At 36.1% G+C, this 18,848-nt stretch overlaps 1 protein-coding gene across 1 annotated transcript in view; it reads right to left on the reverse strand.

Annotated features, from left to right (window-relative positions):
* Window positions 1-17,112, reverse strand: part of LOC121375703 (PDZ domain-containing protein 8-like) — a 28,512-nt gene extending 11,400 nt beyond the window's left edge. Inside the window, exons 1-12 of the mRNA XM_041503294.1 lie at window positions 16,744-17,112; window positions 11,942-12,057; window positions 9,507-9,585; window positions 8,333-8,419; window positions 7,762-7,938; window positions 7,110-7,190; window positions 6,603-6,816; window positions 5,503-5,612; window positions 4,080-4,166; window positions 2,199-2,281; window positions 1,665-1,743; window positions 712-996 (exon numbers count right to left, since the gene is read on the reverse strand). Of these exons, the coding sequence (XP_041359228.1) occupies window positions 712-996; window positions 1,665-1,743; window positions 2,199-2,281; window positions 4,080-4,166; window positions 5,503-5,612; window positions 6,603-6,816; window positions 7,110-7,190; window positions 7,762-7,938; window positions 8,333-8,419; window positions 9,507-9,585; window positions 11,942-12,057; window positions 16,744-16,968 (1,623 nt within the window). The 5' untranslated portion in view covers window positions 16,969-17,112. The remainder of the gene's footprint in view (window positions 1-711; window positions 997-1,664; window positions 1,744-2,198; window positions 2,282-4,079; window positions 4,167-5,502; window positions 5,613-6,602; window positions 6,817-7,109; window positions 7,191-7,761; window positions 7,939-8,332; window positions 8,420-9,506; window positions 9,586-11,941; window positions 12,058-16,743) is intronic.
* Window positions 17,113-18,848: the final 1,736 nt, after the last annotated feature.

Below are 18,848 nucleotides of genomic sequence, written 5' to 3' on the forward strand. Positions count from 1 at the left end.
CAATTTAAATATCAACCAATTACACTTCGCCTTTTATAGCGTTATTCAGGAACATACAAATTTTAAAAATATCGGTCGAGACTATTTATGCAATAGGAGAACTTGTTGATCTATTTCAACATTGAAAAAATAGGGGGAAAAGTGCAGTAATAAACTCTGGATTGTATACTAGTATAAACAGATTTTATGGCTATACCATCACAGGTTTTTTTTCCCCCGTCTTGAAACAAATTTTATACAAAATTTTATATTGAAATTAGTTTCCGGCATACTTTATAATTCACCCGAATCATTTCATATACCCTCAGCATAATCCCAAATGTTTTCAACGGGCTGCTGTTGGATTCACATGTAATAGTGGAGCTAATTTTAATTAGATTGATGTGAGACAGACGGATGGATGGACAGACAGACGGTCAAATAGCCAGAAAGATGGAGATGAAATTTATAGTCCCCTCTGGTTGGACTGGTAGGGGACTAATAACAAACACTTGATATGTTACACAAAATAGCCATTGTTTAAAATGTGTCAAGCTGTGATTGAACTAACATTCCTTTTGTTTCTGTTAAATACTTTACAAAGTGGTGGTAAGATATGAAACATACCCAGGGCTTGAACTTAATGACGGCACCATCGGTGGGTGTTTCACCACTGCTGTGGGAGACAAATTCTTAAGTTCAAGCCCTGTATACCTGTGTAACTGTATTTACCTTTGTTAGCAAACAGGTGTCACTCTCTGATCTCTCCCGCGTGTCAATGTCGGCTCCTGATGTTCCAATCTGAGGGTCAGAGCTTTCTCTTCGTAACATGGGACCCAGCTTTCCCGTCATTGCCTCAGACACTGAGCGCTTAGACCTGAACCGAGGTTCGCTGGGAAGGTCAAGAAGAGATTTTGAAGGCCTGGAATCGTGATCTTCAACTTTAAAGCTGATGTGTATATATTCATCAGGCTCGTCCTGTGTTTTGCTTTCTTCATCCACTTCAGTCTCTACATCCTGAAATGTATAAAGGAAATAAAAATCTTTTTTTTAAAAACACACAAAAAAACCTAATAAAAACCAAAACCAAAACCAAAACCAACTTCCTATCACTGCCAATAATTGGTTATATAGTGAAGAGTTTTTGCATAGCACTTTATCAGTGGAGGAAACAACTCGTCATTTCTTTCTTAAAAATGAAATTAATGACTTTATTACACTGATTTAGTGTTTACTGGTATTCAGCAACATAACCAATAACAACAGTTATCTTGACATGTGCTGACAGTTGTGGACAGAACCCTGCTTATATATAAAAAAACACACACAAAAACTTGCTTTAATGACAGACCAGGCCCTTAACCAAAATCTGATATAGTGTTTATACCTGATCCGTCAGTTCCCCCCCCCCCCCCCCCCCCCCCCCCCCCCCCCCCCCCAAACCTTCCACTCCCAAAGTCATTCCTACAGGCCTGCAGCCTTCAGTGGTTACACTACTGGCCTTAAAGGTGGCATGTATTGGCTCTAACTAATTGTGAACTTTTAAACACGAACTTTAGGAAGGTTTAAGGCCACTACAGTGACTTTTCTCATGCTAACCACTAAAACTAACCATTAGCTTACATAAGAATTAATAATTTAGTTATAAATTTTGATAGTTAACATATATTCTAGGACAAATATACCTTCAAAGAAACAGTTTCTTCAGAAAACTTGACATCTTGTGAGATCTTCATCTGAGCTCTGTCAATGCGAATGGTGAATCTAAAACATATTTTAGAAAATGTTTATGATTTGGTGAAATTGATACAATGTATACAAAATGTCTGTTTTTACAGTCACTGAATATGCCTAGTAACTCACTGTGAAAGATGACTGATACAGGGAAAAAGTAATTAATTTATATTTTGAACTGCAGAAGTATCACATGCTAAAACAAAGGTTCATTATAAACTATGTACAGAAAACACTGTTTTATACTGAAAGTCATGGCAATTGTAGATTTAATAAACTGATCCTAATCTTGGTTGTTAGGTCCATAATATCTGGTGACCATTACATGGAAGGAAGGAAGGAAATGTTTTATTTAACGATTCACTCAACAGTTTATTTACGATTATATGGCGTCGGACCAGTACATGGATTACCAGATTTCTGTTTGTTTATGTCTGTAGTTGTTTGATGTTATGACTTTTTATTTAATAAAACAATTAACATACTTTTCTCCAGAATTTTTGATCAGTTTAGCAGCTTGCTTTGAAGAAAATATCTTTGCAGTACTAACTGCTATCAAAATATCATTCTGAAAAGAAAAATATCATAAAATTGACAACACATAAAAATTGACATAAAATTAATTGTCAAAGTATTAATTGTAATTCTGTAAAAAAAACATTTTTACAATCAGTGTTTTAACTGAACATTAATGCAATGTCAATAAAAAAGCATTTGGATTATGTATACTACTCAAAAGAATTTAAGGGTTAAAAATTTATAACCAAATAAGTTTCAGAGTGTATTAGATTGATGATGTAAACTACACCAAAAATTTAATTTATTGTTCCATATTTACAAAAAACCACAAATAAACGTCACTGTATACAAGAAAGTCACATGACATGCTGTCAAAGTTGAAGGTTGTAAAACATGGATTTTACACATTAGAACATTCGTTTAATAGTGTGTGAATCCACCCCTGGCGCGAATACACTCGACACATCGTTGCCTCATGCTGTTGATCAGACGTCTGAAGAACTCTTGGGGAATGGCCTGCCACTCTGCCATAAGAAGTTGACCCAGATCATGAAGGTTGGCCAGAGGGGCATGGTTATCCCGAACTCTCCTGCCTAATTCGTCCCAGGCGTGCTCTATTGGGGCCAAGTCAGGCGAATATGCTGGACTCATCAGTGAACATCACTCGACCCCACTGAACACGTTGCCACCGCAGATGAAATGTGCAGCAGTGACGTCTGGCTGTTCTGTGACGTGGTAGGAGTGGTGGTCGAACAGCCTGGCGACGGCAGCGTAGATTATTGGATCTCAGACGATTGCGTATGGTTTGATCAGACACTCGAGTTCCAGTCGCAGTCCGCAGATTGTCACATAATCGGCGTGCAGTGGTTGTGCGTTGACATAGAGCCATATTGGTGATGTAGCGGTCCTCTCTATTTGTAGTGCTTCAGGGCCTTCCCGAACGTGGACGATTTCGAACAGAATTCGTTGCTGGGTACCGTTGCCACAGTCGGCCAACGACACTCTGACTGACACCAAGTCTCAGAGCAACATTTCTTTGCGTATTGCCATCCTGAAGCCAAGTAATTGCCCTTCCTCGATCTTCGATAGTCAGTTGACGTCGTACCATTGTCGAATTTGGAGTGTGCACCGTACACGAACGCAAGCTCCAATTATACGGAAATTCAGCATTGGGAACATGGAATACACATGCAAAGCGTGCAAATGAAGCGCTTTGTGAAAAAGCAAGTTATGGGCACTTAGCAGACCTTTTGCTTTCGCCCTAATTTACGTGCAAATGTAAGCATGTTTTCGCCATTAGAACTAGTCGACAGTGTCAATGACAGTGGATTTTAATTCATTGATGGGTTGCTTAGACCCACTTTCGTCAAAATGGAACAATACCATGCGTGACATTATGGTCTAGCTAATATAATTGACATTCAGAAAATAATGTCGAAAATATCGTCTGACCCTTAAATTCTTTTGAGTAGTATATTAAGAAAGTGGAGTCAACAGTTCTAATACTGCACAAGTAGCCACCTCTGTTAATCAGTCTGTTGTACAAGACCATTTTTATACCATCTTTTGTTAAGAATAAGACAAATATTGTTTACTAGTTTTCTAAAAGTTTTTTTTCTCTAATCAAATCACAGCAAAACCCTTCAAAATTGAAGCTTCAGTAAATCAGAATTTCCTTAAAACCAGACATTTTTTAAATATCAGTACAGAATAGAACTTATCCAAACCAGATACCCTTAAAACACTTTTTATTTGGTCCAGTGGGTGTCCAGTTTGGAGTGGTTTCACTGTTTAATAAAATGCTTGCTTATCAATCGACTGCCAAAACAGTGGATCAGGTTACCTACCTTTCTAATATCTGCTAAAGCAGCTGGTGAATCTGAGATAATGCTGTCGACCATGACAACTACCTCAAATCTGTCCAGCAGATGTTCCTGTAAAAATAAAAACATTGAACGGTGAGATGTGTTTAGAATGGCTTACCAAAGAATAGTGTCAGCATTTATCATGTACACATGTGATGTAGGGTATCTATTGGATTTTCAGGGTGAGATGTGTTTAGAATGACTTACCAAAGAATAGTGTCAGCATTTATACATGTGATGTAGGGTATCGATTGGATTTTCAGGGTGGGATGCAGCCCAGTGGTAAAGTATTCGCTTGATGCTCAGTCGGTTTGGGATCGATCCCCGTTGGTGGGCCCAGTGGACTAGTTCTCGTTCCAGCCAGTGCACCACAACTGGTATATCAAGGCTGTGGTATGTACTATCCTATCTGTGGAATGGTGCATACAAAAGATCCTTTGCTACTAATGGAAAAATGTAGTGGATTTCTTCTCTAAGCCTCTGTCAAAATTACTAAATGTTTGACATCCAATAGTCAATTAAAAATCAATGTGCGCTAGTGGTGTCCTTAAACAAAACAAACGTTAAACAAATTGTATCATGTACACACACATGATGTCCGGTATCTATCGGATTTATCATGTTTTCTATAGGTAGAATTTTCTAAACAACCTTCAATCTCTCGTCTTTACGCTGGACATTGTGGTCTGAAGAAGCAACAAAAAAGGATAGGACTTGCTGAGACAACCCAATGTGAATGTGGTGCTGAAGAGCAAACACTAGAGGATAGGACTTGCTGAGACGACCCAATGTGAATGTGGTGCTGAAGAGCAAACACTAGAGGATAGGACTTGCTGAGACGACCCAATGTGAATGTGGTGCTGAAGAGCAAACACTAGAGGATAGGACTTGCTGAGACGACCCAATGTGAATGTGGTGCTGAAGAGCAAACACTAGAGGATAGGACTTGCTGAGACAAACCAATGTGAATGTGGTGCTGAAGAGCAAACACTAGAGGATAGGACTTGTTGAGACAAACCAATGTGAATGTGGTGCTGAAGAGCAAACACTAGAGCACATTCTACAGGTCTGCCCACACCTAGAAAAAAATTGACAGAAAGTTTTGATAAAAACCCCACCAAACTCTGGGGACCTGTCAACGACCTCTGAAAAAATTGGCAAATTTTATAGCCGCATCCAAATTACTGATATGATAGCCGTAAAAAGATTGAACACAGAAGAAGAATAGAATTTTTTAGACATTTTAAAAAATACAAAATGTGCCCATTAGGTTTACAAGAGCCCTTTTATCTGACCAGCAAAGATGTTATATTGTTGTGCCCTGATTCTAATTCTACTGCAATCCCAACAGTAATTTTAGGCAAAGTACAGCCCTGACACTTGGGTTAAATCTGTATGTACAAACCTCTCTAAAAGTCATCCCCACAGACTGTGTCTGACCCTTGTTCACTTCCACATCTATAGCTTTCCAAACCCTTTGTCGGGTACTGACCAGCTCCTTCCAAGGCAAATTATCTGAAACACAGTATAATGCAGTCAATTAGGAATAAAAAAATGTATTATGCAAACCAACGGTAATAATCTCTTTAAAATATAATCTCAAGTTTAATACAACAGGTGTTTGTCAACTATAATTTCAGTCAGCCATTACTCAGTATATCTGATACAGGGAATGGGAAAGATGTCAAATTTGAATGACAATTTTGGATATCCTTACATAAAAATAAACTTGTGCATACCATTTTAACACTGGACAACTTTCATTGCAAAGTTGCTATTGAAATGTTTTGCTTGGTGACTATGAATGAATAGACAACAATTCTGGTAGTATGTTTGCATGTGATCGGAAAAAAACCTTCATCATGTTATTTTATTCGATATGCTATTATATGATAAATATTGGTTATTATTAGTGATTAATGGAGGAAATATTGGTATAGTGACTTACACTTTTACATTGCAATGAACACTCACTCTGGGTTGGAGCTAGTACACCTATAAAATCAATTGCTTACCCATTGTGCCTTGATGGCCAACACAACAATTGATCTCACCCACAGATATGGTGCAGTACAGTAACGCTTCTTTAGCCCTATGGGCAACCTAGGGAGACACCCCAGCATCAAATAGGTCTAATTAACAAGCTACTCTCGACTCACTAAAATCAAAACCTATGTTAGCTCTTGATCTTTCATTTTTGACCGACCGCTCAAAATTGCGCCAAATTTCCTTAATCAAAATTGCGCACCTTTTCTCTTTGGCATTGTTTGCTCCTTCAAAATTCCATAGCACCACTACCCTCACCCTGCCTGTAGCTGACCACAGTCGGGCTGCTGGTGCTCCCTTGCACTTGCCAGTGCAGGCAGTCCCTCCTCCTTCCCATCCCCACCTTTCCTGTCCTGTGCCCAGGACAGGCGTGCACTACAACAGCTTGCTCTGAATGTGCACGTAAAGCCCCATGACCTGACCTGACCTGCTTCCTTGGGAGTTGTGAATTGAACTCACCCACTGATATGGTGCAGTACAGTAATGCTTCCTTGGGAGTCGTGATCAGTCTGGAACACTCGATAACAGTCACACGCAGCTGACCTACACTGATATTCTGACCTCTGACCTTTAATTCTCGTTGAGGTACATACGACTCAGGCTTCCAGAAAAATGGCCGGAATCTCATCTTAAAATTTGGCAATGTATGCTTTTTACGAATACTTCGTCGAAGCTGTGGAAAAAAATATTAAGATGGATGTTGGAAAATAAATATATAATTAAAAAAAAAAATCTTTGTCTTAAAAGCAATCACATTGAAGTTATTAAAATGTTCAAGTATTATAATTATAATTTACAAGCAAAATTTATAAAAAAATGTTTTGATTAACCATCGATTCTTTACAAATAATGGTTTGCAAATATGAGGAATTTATAATGTAACTTCATCTCTTCAGAGCATTTCAATCAAGGGGAATAATTATTCGTTAAACTGCCATCTTTTGTCTATTTCACAATTTTAAGTACCTGGCTAATGACCAGTGATGCAATCTGAGGAAAAGGTCTTCCATCAAAATGGGACTCGACAGCAAAATCAACTTCTGGGTCCTAAAATAAAGTTAATAAATCAGTAAAAAATATCTGTCTAAAACCATGGAGTACAATCTTGAAAGTTTGTTAGTATATTGTATCAAAGTGTACTACATTGAAAATTGGCTGAAAAGCCTCTAAAGCTGCAATCTTCAAAATATTTTAACAATAATTTTTGAATTTGCCATCTACCTTTCTGCATTAATATTTCTACAGTGGTTATAAATAAGGTTTTAAACTGTTCAGTGTTTAAAATGTAAGCGGGACTTGTTAAATATCTGTTAAAAGCAAAAATACCCAACTTTAGTAAAACTGTAGTTCTATTTATATTTCGCATTAATAAAAGATACTGCAGGATTGGGAAAGTAAGTCTCCACCTTGAAAACTCTGACAAAACATGTTTAAAATAATACACAAAAAACTTCTGAAAACATATCTTTAGAATACTCATTACTAGCTAACATAAACTCTAACAAAACATGTTTAAAATAATACACAAAAAACTTCTGAAAACATATCTTTAGAATACTCATTACTAGCTAACATGCAATAACCTAATATTTTAATGACTTAAAAATCTTTTGTGTACCTCATAGAATGAGAACGACCAATGAGTATACGGCATGCGGGTGAACTGCATCCTGGCCTTGCCCTTCATTTTCTTCACGGTCACAGACAGATAGGCCGACTTATTGAAAAGTAGATACACGTCCACAGCAAGCTGAAACCCACCGGTGTAGTCAACATCCAGAGAGAGATCCAGCTCCTACAGTTACAACAATATCACACACACTTTAAATAAATACCTTTTTCATCACAACAAACACCAACTCTCCTCTAGCCTGGATTTACATTACTATGTTGTATTTAATGCTTATAATAAAAGTAAAGTCTCTGTTTAAAACGACAAGTTTAAAATCTCAACGTTTCGTCAACTAAGTGTTGACATCGTCAGGAGAATGAATGAATGTGTGTGTGTGTGTGTGTGTGTGTGTGTGTGTGTGTGTATGTGTGTGTGTGTGTATATATGTATGATTTTATAAAATTTAATACAGTAAAAAAATAAATAAAAAAGGTTTGCTATGGAATGGATCATGAGTGCCTGCTATTGTTCAATCTCCTGAACAAGCTACTGTTGTATGTGTATTGTATAACGGTACCTCCATGACATCATCAGTCACCAGGACATTAGTAACAGCGACAGAGTTCACAATGGGGAAGTTGTCACCCAGGCTGAAATCTCTCACCTACAAACAGACAGAAATTATTTTAACTAAAAAAAATAAAAATAAATAAAAACCTAAATAATAAAATAAAATAAAATAGTAAACAAAATTTAAAGCAGTTTGACATTGTAAAGCTTAATACAGGTCAGTATGTATAAAATTAAATTATTGGGACAATATTAAGATAACTTATCAGGACAGACTGATTGTACAATAAATATAACAAATGTAATTATAAAGTATCATTTAAGTTAGCATTTTTATTGGCAATTATATTTTTCATGACGAATCATTAAGGTAGCAATGAACAAATTAATGCACAAATGAATGAATGAATGTTTAATGACACCCCAGCACAAAATATACATTGGCTACTGGGTGTCACTTAAAGGTACATGTAAGTATATATTAAAAGGATTATTTACATTTAATTTTAATTATTTAATTATGGTATGTAAAAAATAGCTGTGATAAATAAAACTGTTACATGTAAAAAAAAAAAAAAAAATTGTATAGAAATGACAATGTTTTAAAAAAAATTAAAATTAATTTTTAGTGAGATTTAAAAGATTTCACATAATTTCTTCTGCCAAATACATGTATATCTTTCCTCATAGCTTCACCCAGGAAAATAAATTAATTAATAGTATTCATGCCACAACTTATAATAAAATCTCCAAAAAGAATGTCCTCAAAAATTCTTGTTCTATATAATGTATTAAATCTATGTGAGTATTTGCATGTTAGTATATTCTTCTTGCTAATAGGGTGGGACATAGCCCAGTGGTAAAACGCTTGCTGGTTGTGCGGTACCTTGGTCTAGGATTGACCTCTGTTAGTAGGCCCACTGAGCTATTTCTCGTTCTAGCCAGTGCACTATGTCTGATATATCAAAGGCTGTGGTATGTGCTATCCTGTCTGTGGAATGGTGCATATAAAAGATCCCTTGCTACAATTGAAAACAAATGTAGTGGTATCCTCCCTAAGACCATATATGTCAGAATTACCAAACGTTTGACATCCAATAACCAATGATTAATAAATCAATGTGCTCTAGAGGTGTTGTTAAACAATAACAAACTCTAACTTTCTTCCTGCTGATACTAACAATGATTTGGTCCATCAGTTTTCCAGACAGAGTTGACAGCAACTCCTGGAATTCATTATTCATCTTCCGCATTACCCATCTGAAATAATCAAGTAAATATTCTACATACCCAGAGATTATCTTAAAAATCAACAAAGAAAAAACAACAATAACCCCACCAAATGTTTTTTTATTCACCTCTCAGCTTACAGGAAATTATGAAAACACTTGACCCAGGGAACATTTTGTTTTCAAAATCTTGATTAGCGATATTTCTAGTCAACTGAAAATTTATTAGCAACTACAGTTTTAATGCTTTAAAATTGCATAGCTATCTCTGAAACTTGCGTAGTGAATCACAATGCAATACTGAACAAAATAGGTCAAAACGTAAGTACATGTACCACAGACTTACAATGTAAAATTGAATGTATATAGTTTGTTAAAAAAAATTTGGTGTGATTCTGCCTGTCTGTCTGGGTTTTGTTTTATCGGTCTATATAATTATGTAGTTAATTCATATAAACACAACATTAGATTTGCATCACTAAGTGCATTAGAAGTAATAAAAACAAAACAACAGGATCTGTTGTGTGGTTAGTGGTGGAACACAGGGAATCAATTTGGTAACAGATGTTCAATGAAGCAAGCATGAAAATTGTCAACAGTCACACAATGTCATGTACATGTTAGTGTAATATATGGATTTAGCAAAGGAAACAGTATAATCAATAATGCAATTTACAGGCTACAATCTTTATTCCATGTTATGAATATATTTAATGTTCAAAAAGCTACTCCTAATTGTTGTTGTTTTAAATCTTTATTGGTAATAAATAAATAAAAATATTTATCCTCCAACTTACCCATGATATCCATGTCATAAACCCATGTGATAATTTTAGTATATTAACCCATTAATTTGCAAGGTCTCTAGGTAATGTGTTGTTGTGGATGGGTCATCTGCTTACAAGCCAACAAGGCCTGTGTATCTGAGCATTACATTTCAAAGATTTAGTTAAAATGCGTGTCGTCAAACTAATTTGTGCTAATCGTGATGACATCATATTACCGATGGTGGCGACTTTAGTACTGTGATTTACTAAAAAATTGAATTAAAATGTTATTTTACAAGTGTTATAGGACAAACAGAATTCGCTACTCATGTTTTTTAATATGTAAAATATTAACCATGTTTAGTTAATCAGTATTTGTCTTGGCAGAGCCTCGACAAATACTGATTAACATAGACTCAGTTGATATTTTCCATATTCAAAAATACTTGTGATGAATCCTCTATATATCACAAATTGGTGTAATGTATTATTTTACTGGGTGCATATCCAAACTTGGCAAGAAGCAAAATGCAAATGCTACCCAAAATACATGTATAGATAATTAAGTTCACACGCAACTTTTGTCTTCCATCTTAAATAGTTCTACAGCTATTCAGATTTACAAATTAGTGCAAACAATGTCAACATTAATTAGAATTACTGACCAACGTAAAATTACATATACATGTAATATCCTAATAATTAAACTGAGAAAGAAAAATGATTAGTTTAAATTTATATAATATACTCTTCAAAAAAAGTAGGGGGACCTGAAATATTAATGTTAAAATCAACTATCAGACCAAACATACGTTTTGACTACAGACATTCTAGTAATGAACGTTCAGGTCTGTCTATCAACACACCGAAACACATTCCATAGTTTGCACGTGCATTACGCAGTTGCCCCGAACACATACTTGGGGTGTCATTCTCGATTTTGACAATTTCCAGGAAGGTCGATTAATCACGGTGGAACATTATTTCTGCTAATCTTTTTCATTTTGTTGATCATACAGTTGTTATTGTTTTGTTTTTAGTCATTTTTATTGTTGAATTTGCGATTTACTGCAAAAAAAACGTCAACTTTCAAATTTCACTTTTGACCCCAATCATCCTTCAAGATCTTTGGTGGTCATAAAACCTACTATAATACTGAACTACCGGTAGTAATGTTTGCCCAATTAATTCATTATTATCATATAACCATTCCACACAGCTAATATACCTTACAATTTTGGCAATTGTAAATTCTTATTAGAGTTCTCCTACTTTTTTTGAAGAGTATATTAGGATAAAGTTTATATCAATACAAGCAGTCTAGAACCACATTTCTAGAATTTGGTTCATGGAGATATTTTTCCATTACACAAGATGAGCTTTGTTACATAATAACCAATGACCAATCTGATACAGAGCTAATGTTTAATAATCCATTTCTAATTTTAAATTGCTAACAAAATGTGATTGTTGATGTGAGTGTGTGGGGTTTTGGGGTTTAAATAACAATTATTTTAGAGTCTTCTTCATGTGAATAAATAACTTTGGCACAATATGAAAATTAACTCAGCAGTGAATAATCAATTTATGGCCAATATAAATGAAAAATGTATACAAAACCTTCGAACTTCTTGAGTATCTCTGAGCTCTCGAAAGAGGAACTGCGCCAATAAATTGAACCAAAGACATTTTTCAGTAACATTCAGGTTTGGTTTGGTGGCCTGTTCTTTCAGAAGCTGAAATGAAAAATACCCCAAGAAATAAATTATGTATTGTCACGGGGATTCTATAATACGCGTAACTGAATAAAACACGATTGTCCAAATATCTCTCCTAACTGTATATCTATTATATCTCTCTGTAACAGGCAGTTCAAAACCACTTTGCATCGTCTAGGTATGATCAGAGATATGATCTTATATAAAGTATATATTATTATAGCACGTTTAGTTCACTAGAAAACACAACAAAAACACAATACACTTTGGAATCTGTATTAACCTACGCTGACAAATGTACTGCCGCAGTAGTTAATTAATAACAACAATAATAACAACCCAGAACTGATCACTTAATTAGTTAATCTCTAGGTGTCTAGTTTACACAATATGCTAATCACTTCACCGTAACACAACACCCACACGTGTGATAATTGAGAAACGCTTCTAGGGGAACTTAATTAATAAAGGAATTACAACACTATTCCTAACTGGTTAATTTTTAATTAACCCGTAACTACTCATTCCGTAACCTTGTAACACAGAATTAATACTGGTACCTATCACAATAAAGACAATAATCTACAGTTTACCTAGGTCTTCTAGGATGACTGGCTAAGCTTTATATTACCAAATACTCGTATAATGTTAGAACAAAAAGTCTACGATTTACTTCGTCAGATGACCGAAGACACTGTCTAAAGAATATTGGTATAATACAGTATTAAAATATTTAAAAGTCACATCAATCACATCAAGGTTATACAACAGAGCAGAAATAATATACCTTCCTATCTGCTTCTCCTCGATATCTCAAAAAAACTAGCTATTTATTATAAAATCAGAATATCGCCTGGTGATACAAGGCGGTCCTCCCCCTATCAAGTGATATATCCCCAACTCCCAGAGACGCATTTTTCTGTTTGATCGCCAGACTTACTGACGCCAGTTCGCTAGAGATTCCATGGTCGCGCGGAGGTGTTACGTAACTACTGGCCACATGGCCTCCGCACCTGGCTGGGTGTGTATTAGACGACTGTCGCGCAAAAGTATTACGTAACAAGTTGCCCATCTGGCTAAGTGCAATGAAACTGCACACGGCCCTCTAACACAATTAATATCGCCACAGGCGAAAACAAAAATTAAGAGCATGTACCGTCACACACCCCCACCTCAAAAAGGATATTTCCTCTACTCTAGGAATAGGGAAATATACTACATTAAAACAAAAAGGTGCGTTAACCGACGCATACGGGCATTATAACACATGTAATAATAAGGTGACTACCAGTAATCACACTGAGTCTCTGAGTCCCTAGTATACAAATAAAATATATAAAAACAAAACAAAAATCAAGAATGTCAACACATTATCATAACATTCAACTTCGGGACAGGGCATCAGGGATTATATTGGATGTGCCCTTGATATGTTCAATGGTAATTGGGTATTCTTGCAGAAGAAGACTCCATCTCAACTCTCACTGGTTGGAGGCTTTCATTAGGATGGTCCAGTCCGTCTTCGTCTTCTTGGAACAGCACAGCTCCAGCACCCACGTCACTGGCACCCACAGCTAGCTTGAAAAGCCTTCGGTACTCTCGTGCTGCCATCACGGGAGACGAGGAGCGCATCTGCTTGAGACGGTTGAATGTCTTCTCGCATTCATCTGGCCAATGGAACTTCGTTTCTTTCTTTTTCAGTGTCGCACGTTTTCCAGGTTTTCTCCGATAGGCATGCTGTCGAATCGGTGTAGCGTTAGGTTCCAAGCGCACATCCTGGCTTAAGGTGTTGGTAATCGTTAGAAGGTTCTGACAAATGGAAACATTGTCTTGTTTCAACGTAGTCAACTTTGTTCGCTGGGGGTTCAAGTCTGCTAGAATCTGGCCGTTGGCCAACTTGATCTCCGTAGTCTTGACGTCATCACAGGAAATTGAGTGTCTCTCAATTTGGACCGGTCTCTCTGGGTTACTGACGCCAGTTCGCTAGAGATTCCATGGTCGCGCGGAGGTGTTACGTAACTACTGGCCACATGGCCTCCGCACCTGGCTGGGTGTGTATTAGACGACCGTCGCGCAAAAGTATTATGTAACAAGTTGCCCACCTGGCTAAGTGCAATGAAACTGCACACGGCCCTCTAACACAATTAATATCGCCACAGGCGAAAACAAAAATTAAGACATGTACCGTCACATGTATACAATAGCTTAAGGAAAGGAATGTTTGCTGAGACACCTCAGCACACTGTTTAATCAGTTAAAAGGTGTCTATTACAAAATATATTGTCATTGTAATAACTGTATAAGCGTGATAAAAACTATAGGCCTGCTTTTATTTGCATTATTCCAAGCCTTCCATATCATTGTTAAAGATATTACTCTCATATGAGGTCTAGGTGCATTTTGCAGGAAACTGTGCTGGGTTGGGGGGGGGGGGGGGGGGGGGGGTGTCTAGACAGACAAGCGAAGTTTCTAGGGGGTTGGATCATGCTCTCCCCAACAATATATATATTTTTAAATAATAAATAGCAAGTGGGTCCTCTGGCCAGTGCAGTTTAATATCAAGACTAATTTCTTGAACTGCTTCTCAAGCACGACTGCCATTTTGCACTGTGCGTACTATATGAAATGGCATGTAATATTAAAGGGAGGATCAACTCAAATATGAACCTGATGTGTTGGAAAGATGCATATCTGGATGATCAACACATACTGACACAAAGAAATGAAAAACACGTAATTTTACAGTTAATAAAAAAACGTGATTATTCTTTCTAACTGGGGGCAGTCATTTTGTTTCGTTTTTGTGACATCTGGTGGTATAGCTTGGGGCGAAGTGACGTCAGCTCGATCCAACACCTCTATGCACAGTGTAAACAAATGCTCTAATTTACGACAAGGCGCTTCGCTTTCATCAACCTGACTTATAAAACAACATAAATGACTTGACAGTACAGTGTTTGAGATTAAAAATGTTGGGCAGTATCCCAGTTGGATACTAACATTTCAAAATCTGGTATCCCACCTGAGAATTTAGTATCCCACTTAAATGAAATTTATATATTACATTATAACAAACTTGGACGACATTGTTCTCGTTCCCAGTCTATTGCTATGTTGCTATTGCTCCAGTGTAGCATTAGACTGGGTGCGAGCTTGAAAATATCGCTACTCAACTTTACCAGTAAATGATGACTTTCACTGTTTCAGCGAAAAATAAAAACGCAGGATTAAAAAACCCCAGCATTATATGGTATCCCAGTGGGATACTGGGTTATTGAAGTCTGGTATCCAAAATTACATTCTGGTATCCCCGGGATATCGGGATACTGTTAATCTCGAACACTGCAGTATAATAAACTATTTAACTAAATATATTTCAATTTGCATCAATAGAACGAAATGGAGTTATAGTATTTTACTCTTTTAAAAAATCCAAAGAAAAAAAAATGCATATTATTAGACTATTGATAGGGTACGTTCGAGCAAAAACGACCACTCACGATACCCAAATGAAAATTTTCTTTTCTTTGGGACTATGTATCAGTTTTGTGATTTTAGATGGGAAAGTCTTACTAAATCAAGGGTTTTACAGAATTACTTACACTAATAAAGCAGGACGGCCAATAATGGCTATTACGATTGGAGGAGTGTCCACGCAGTTATCACACAATACCCTGTGATCTTAATAAAAGAGGCACGTCTTTTTAGTGTGTCTAGACACAGTGTCTGGGGACTGTCTAAATATACACCTGCCAATCAGGAACCACAGGTACAGGCCACGGAAAGAAAAGACCAATTAACCAAGAACACACTGATTATTATTTCAGTACGTGGGTTAATTTATGTACAAACATAACACAGTTATTTCAACTCTTTGACAATGGTGGTTTATTTTGTATTGAAAAATAATATATACTTGGAACTGCGATATATAATGCACATTATTGCTTAATATCAACAAGTATAATCGTATAGTTAATTAATAAAATACTTAAATGTGACGGCTATAATATATAACGGGTGCAGCCATTTTGTACCATCCCAGTGAATACGCTGTGGTTACATAATAACTAACATGTCACATCAGGAATTAGTCTTCGAACTGAAGAAATAAAACAGCATACCATGCCAAATGCCTTAATTGTCCCCTCCTTTAAACAAACCTAAATAAACAAATAGTTTCACACCGCTGTCATTGTCAGTCTTGTCTGCTTAGCAGATTCATTGCATAAGAGTTTTGGTGACGTGATGTCATGTGACAAGCATCACTCTTGAAAAACAACAGCCCAGTTTACAAGAGTAGCTGAAGAACGTCAACATTAGACTATGATATGCATTCAATCCCTTCACAACAGAAAATGGCATGGATATTAACATTGGTTAGTTGATTTTGACAATAAAGTTAACACGGTAAAACATTATTTCATCAAATTGATCGTACATTACAATGCACATGTGCAGAAATCATTTCGTGTTAATAGGCCAGTTCACAGTTAGGTCTACTGGAGGATAAATAAAAATTAGTTTGTAGCTTTATGGCAATATTAAATGTCATAATTTCACTTTTTATAAAAAGAATCTTGAATTAAAATAGCAAAATAATATATATATTTTTTGTAATCACTGATAAATATTCGTTTTTTAGAGGTTTAAAAAAAAAAAAAAAAAAAAAAAAATTATTTACACCTGTGAGTGTAAATTTACCTGTGGTAGTTTTATCTTGGGATACTGATTTTTGACAGGGGGAGGCAACACCGGTAGCTGTCCAAATCGTAGCTTGAAGAAGAGAAACTGTAAAAATACAGTGAGTAGAACACCCGCCAGCAAAGAACACAGGACAACTTCAACCTGAACCTGATCCAGTATTCCCGACACCGATCCAAAGAAGTCTTTTATCTTTGCCGACAAAGCGATCACAAACTGTAACATAATGGTAACTTGGTTTCCGCATATATGCGGTTACCATCTACTCGATTAATTTGTCACTTCATGATGTTTACATCTGATCACACTGTTAGCGATGAGGCCTGTTTTTGTAATGTGTTACCTCACATTTACAGGAGCAACAGCAGATTTAGCATTTCTCGCCATGTTTATTTGGCGACAGACATAGAGTTGTCTCCCTCTCCTCAAAAATTATATGATAATTTAAAGTGACATTGTCAGTTAATTTAATAACTTAGAAAAATAAAATGAATCCCAGTTACTTCTTAAATTGTATTTAATATAATCCAAATCACTTAAGATGAAATGTATATATATTTAAAAAAAATAAAAAACATAAAAGGCCTTTATTTCAAATTAATAATATATATTTTTGAAAATTTGGCATTGGTAGTTAGACAAATTATGTAAAAGAGTGCACAACTGATTTTTCAGGGTCATAATATCAATCCCCATTGGTGCTTATTGCCTATTCCGACCAGTGATTCACAGCTCCTATATCAAATGCTATATAATTGCATTATTGAACTGCTTTCGAGAAAGTGTAATTACTAAAAGATACATTGCAGCTATACAGGAATAGTCCATTTGGCTGGAGTGGATTTCTTCCTTGCTATTGTCACAACCACATTTGACATCAATTAGCTTTTGTTTAAACAATGTGTGGCAGTCATAACAAAAATATTAGTTTCATTAGTTCCAACCTGGTCCCTGTGAACTATTGATTACAGCAGGTAAAGTCTGAAGAACATTGTGCATTTGACTGCAGTGTTTTCACTGTTATAGCTGTTTAGTTTACCCAAGTGTTGTGTTAAGTATAATACCAAGTTAAAATTCCCCTTATATTATTTTGCACATAAAAAGGTGAGCATGCTCAAGTTCAATGGCTCAAGTAAGCATTATAATGTGACTTCTTCATATTTGCCTATTCCTATTAGATTGAAACAAGAACATAAGTGCTGCCTAGAAAACAGACACCATCTTAAAGATAAATACAGTTACTTAAACATTTATTTTTTTAACTACTTGTAATGCATTGGCATTTGATCTTTATCATCATCTAACACAGACCAAATTTTGATCAAATACTAGTACAATTACTAAATTAGAAGTTTGTAATGTGTGGGCGTTGTCTACTTGGTGCCCATAAATGTCATTTTTAACTGAAGGCATTACATTAAAATGCTCGACACCTCACAGCTACTGACTTAACTGTGCTTGGCCCCGTTCCACAAAGCAATCTTCGCACTAGTGGCGTTCTCATTATGCAATTAGTCGCACAGACTTGTCACATGCGATTTGTCGTAGCAACTCAAATCGTGTGTGTGGGTAGACGTTATATCATAACGTCAAACAAAGCTAGTCAGTTTAAAAATATTTTGCAGGAAATGTAAGTGCATACAAATTTCCACTGAAAAAAAACAACATGAATGTAAACAATTTACTGATGGCATTATGTAACAAAACAATTATTAACCACATCTAGACAATAATAGGGTTTTATGGACCCATGAAATCCAGACATTTCGACATTTATAAGCAAACCAAAAAACCCAGAGTTGACAAAACTGAATGGTTGAACTTTAATGCGATTTGATTGGCCGAGAGCTTACGATTTGTCGTGAGAAATAGGACGTTCTTGATACAATTCTAACACAACTTGTACAAGACTAAAGACATTCCGATTTAGGTGTTCTCAGTACGATTCCATCACATGTGACAAGTCCATAATGAGAACGCCCTTTAAATCACCTAAGTGATAACTACCATATGCACTCAAGGTAATCTTAGCAATAAGATTGCTTCATGGTACGGGGCCCAGGTTTGTAAATATCCCTCCCCTTTTCCATCTTTTCTTAAAATCC

The sequence above is a fragment of the Gigantopelta aegis genome, chromosome 6 (assembly GCF_016097555.1).
Source record: "Gigantopelta aegis isolate Gae_Host chromosome 6, Gae_host_genome, whole genome shotgun sequence".
Taxonomy (NCBI): Eukaryota; Metazoa; Mollusca; class Gastropoda; order Neomphalida; family Peltospiridae; genus Gigantopelta; species Gigantopelta aegis.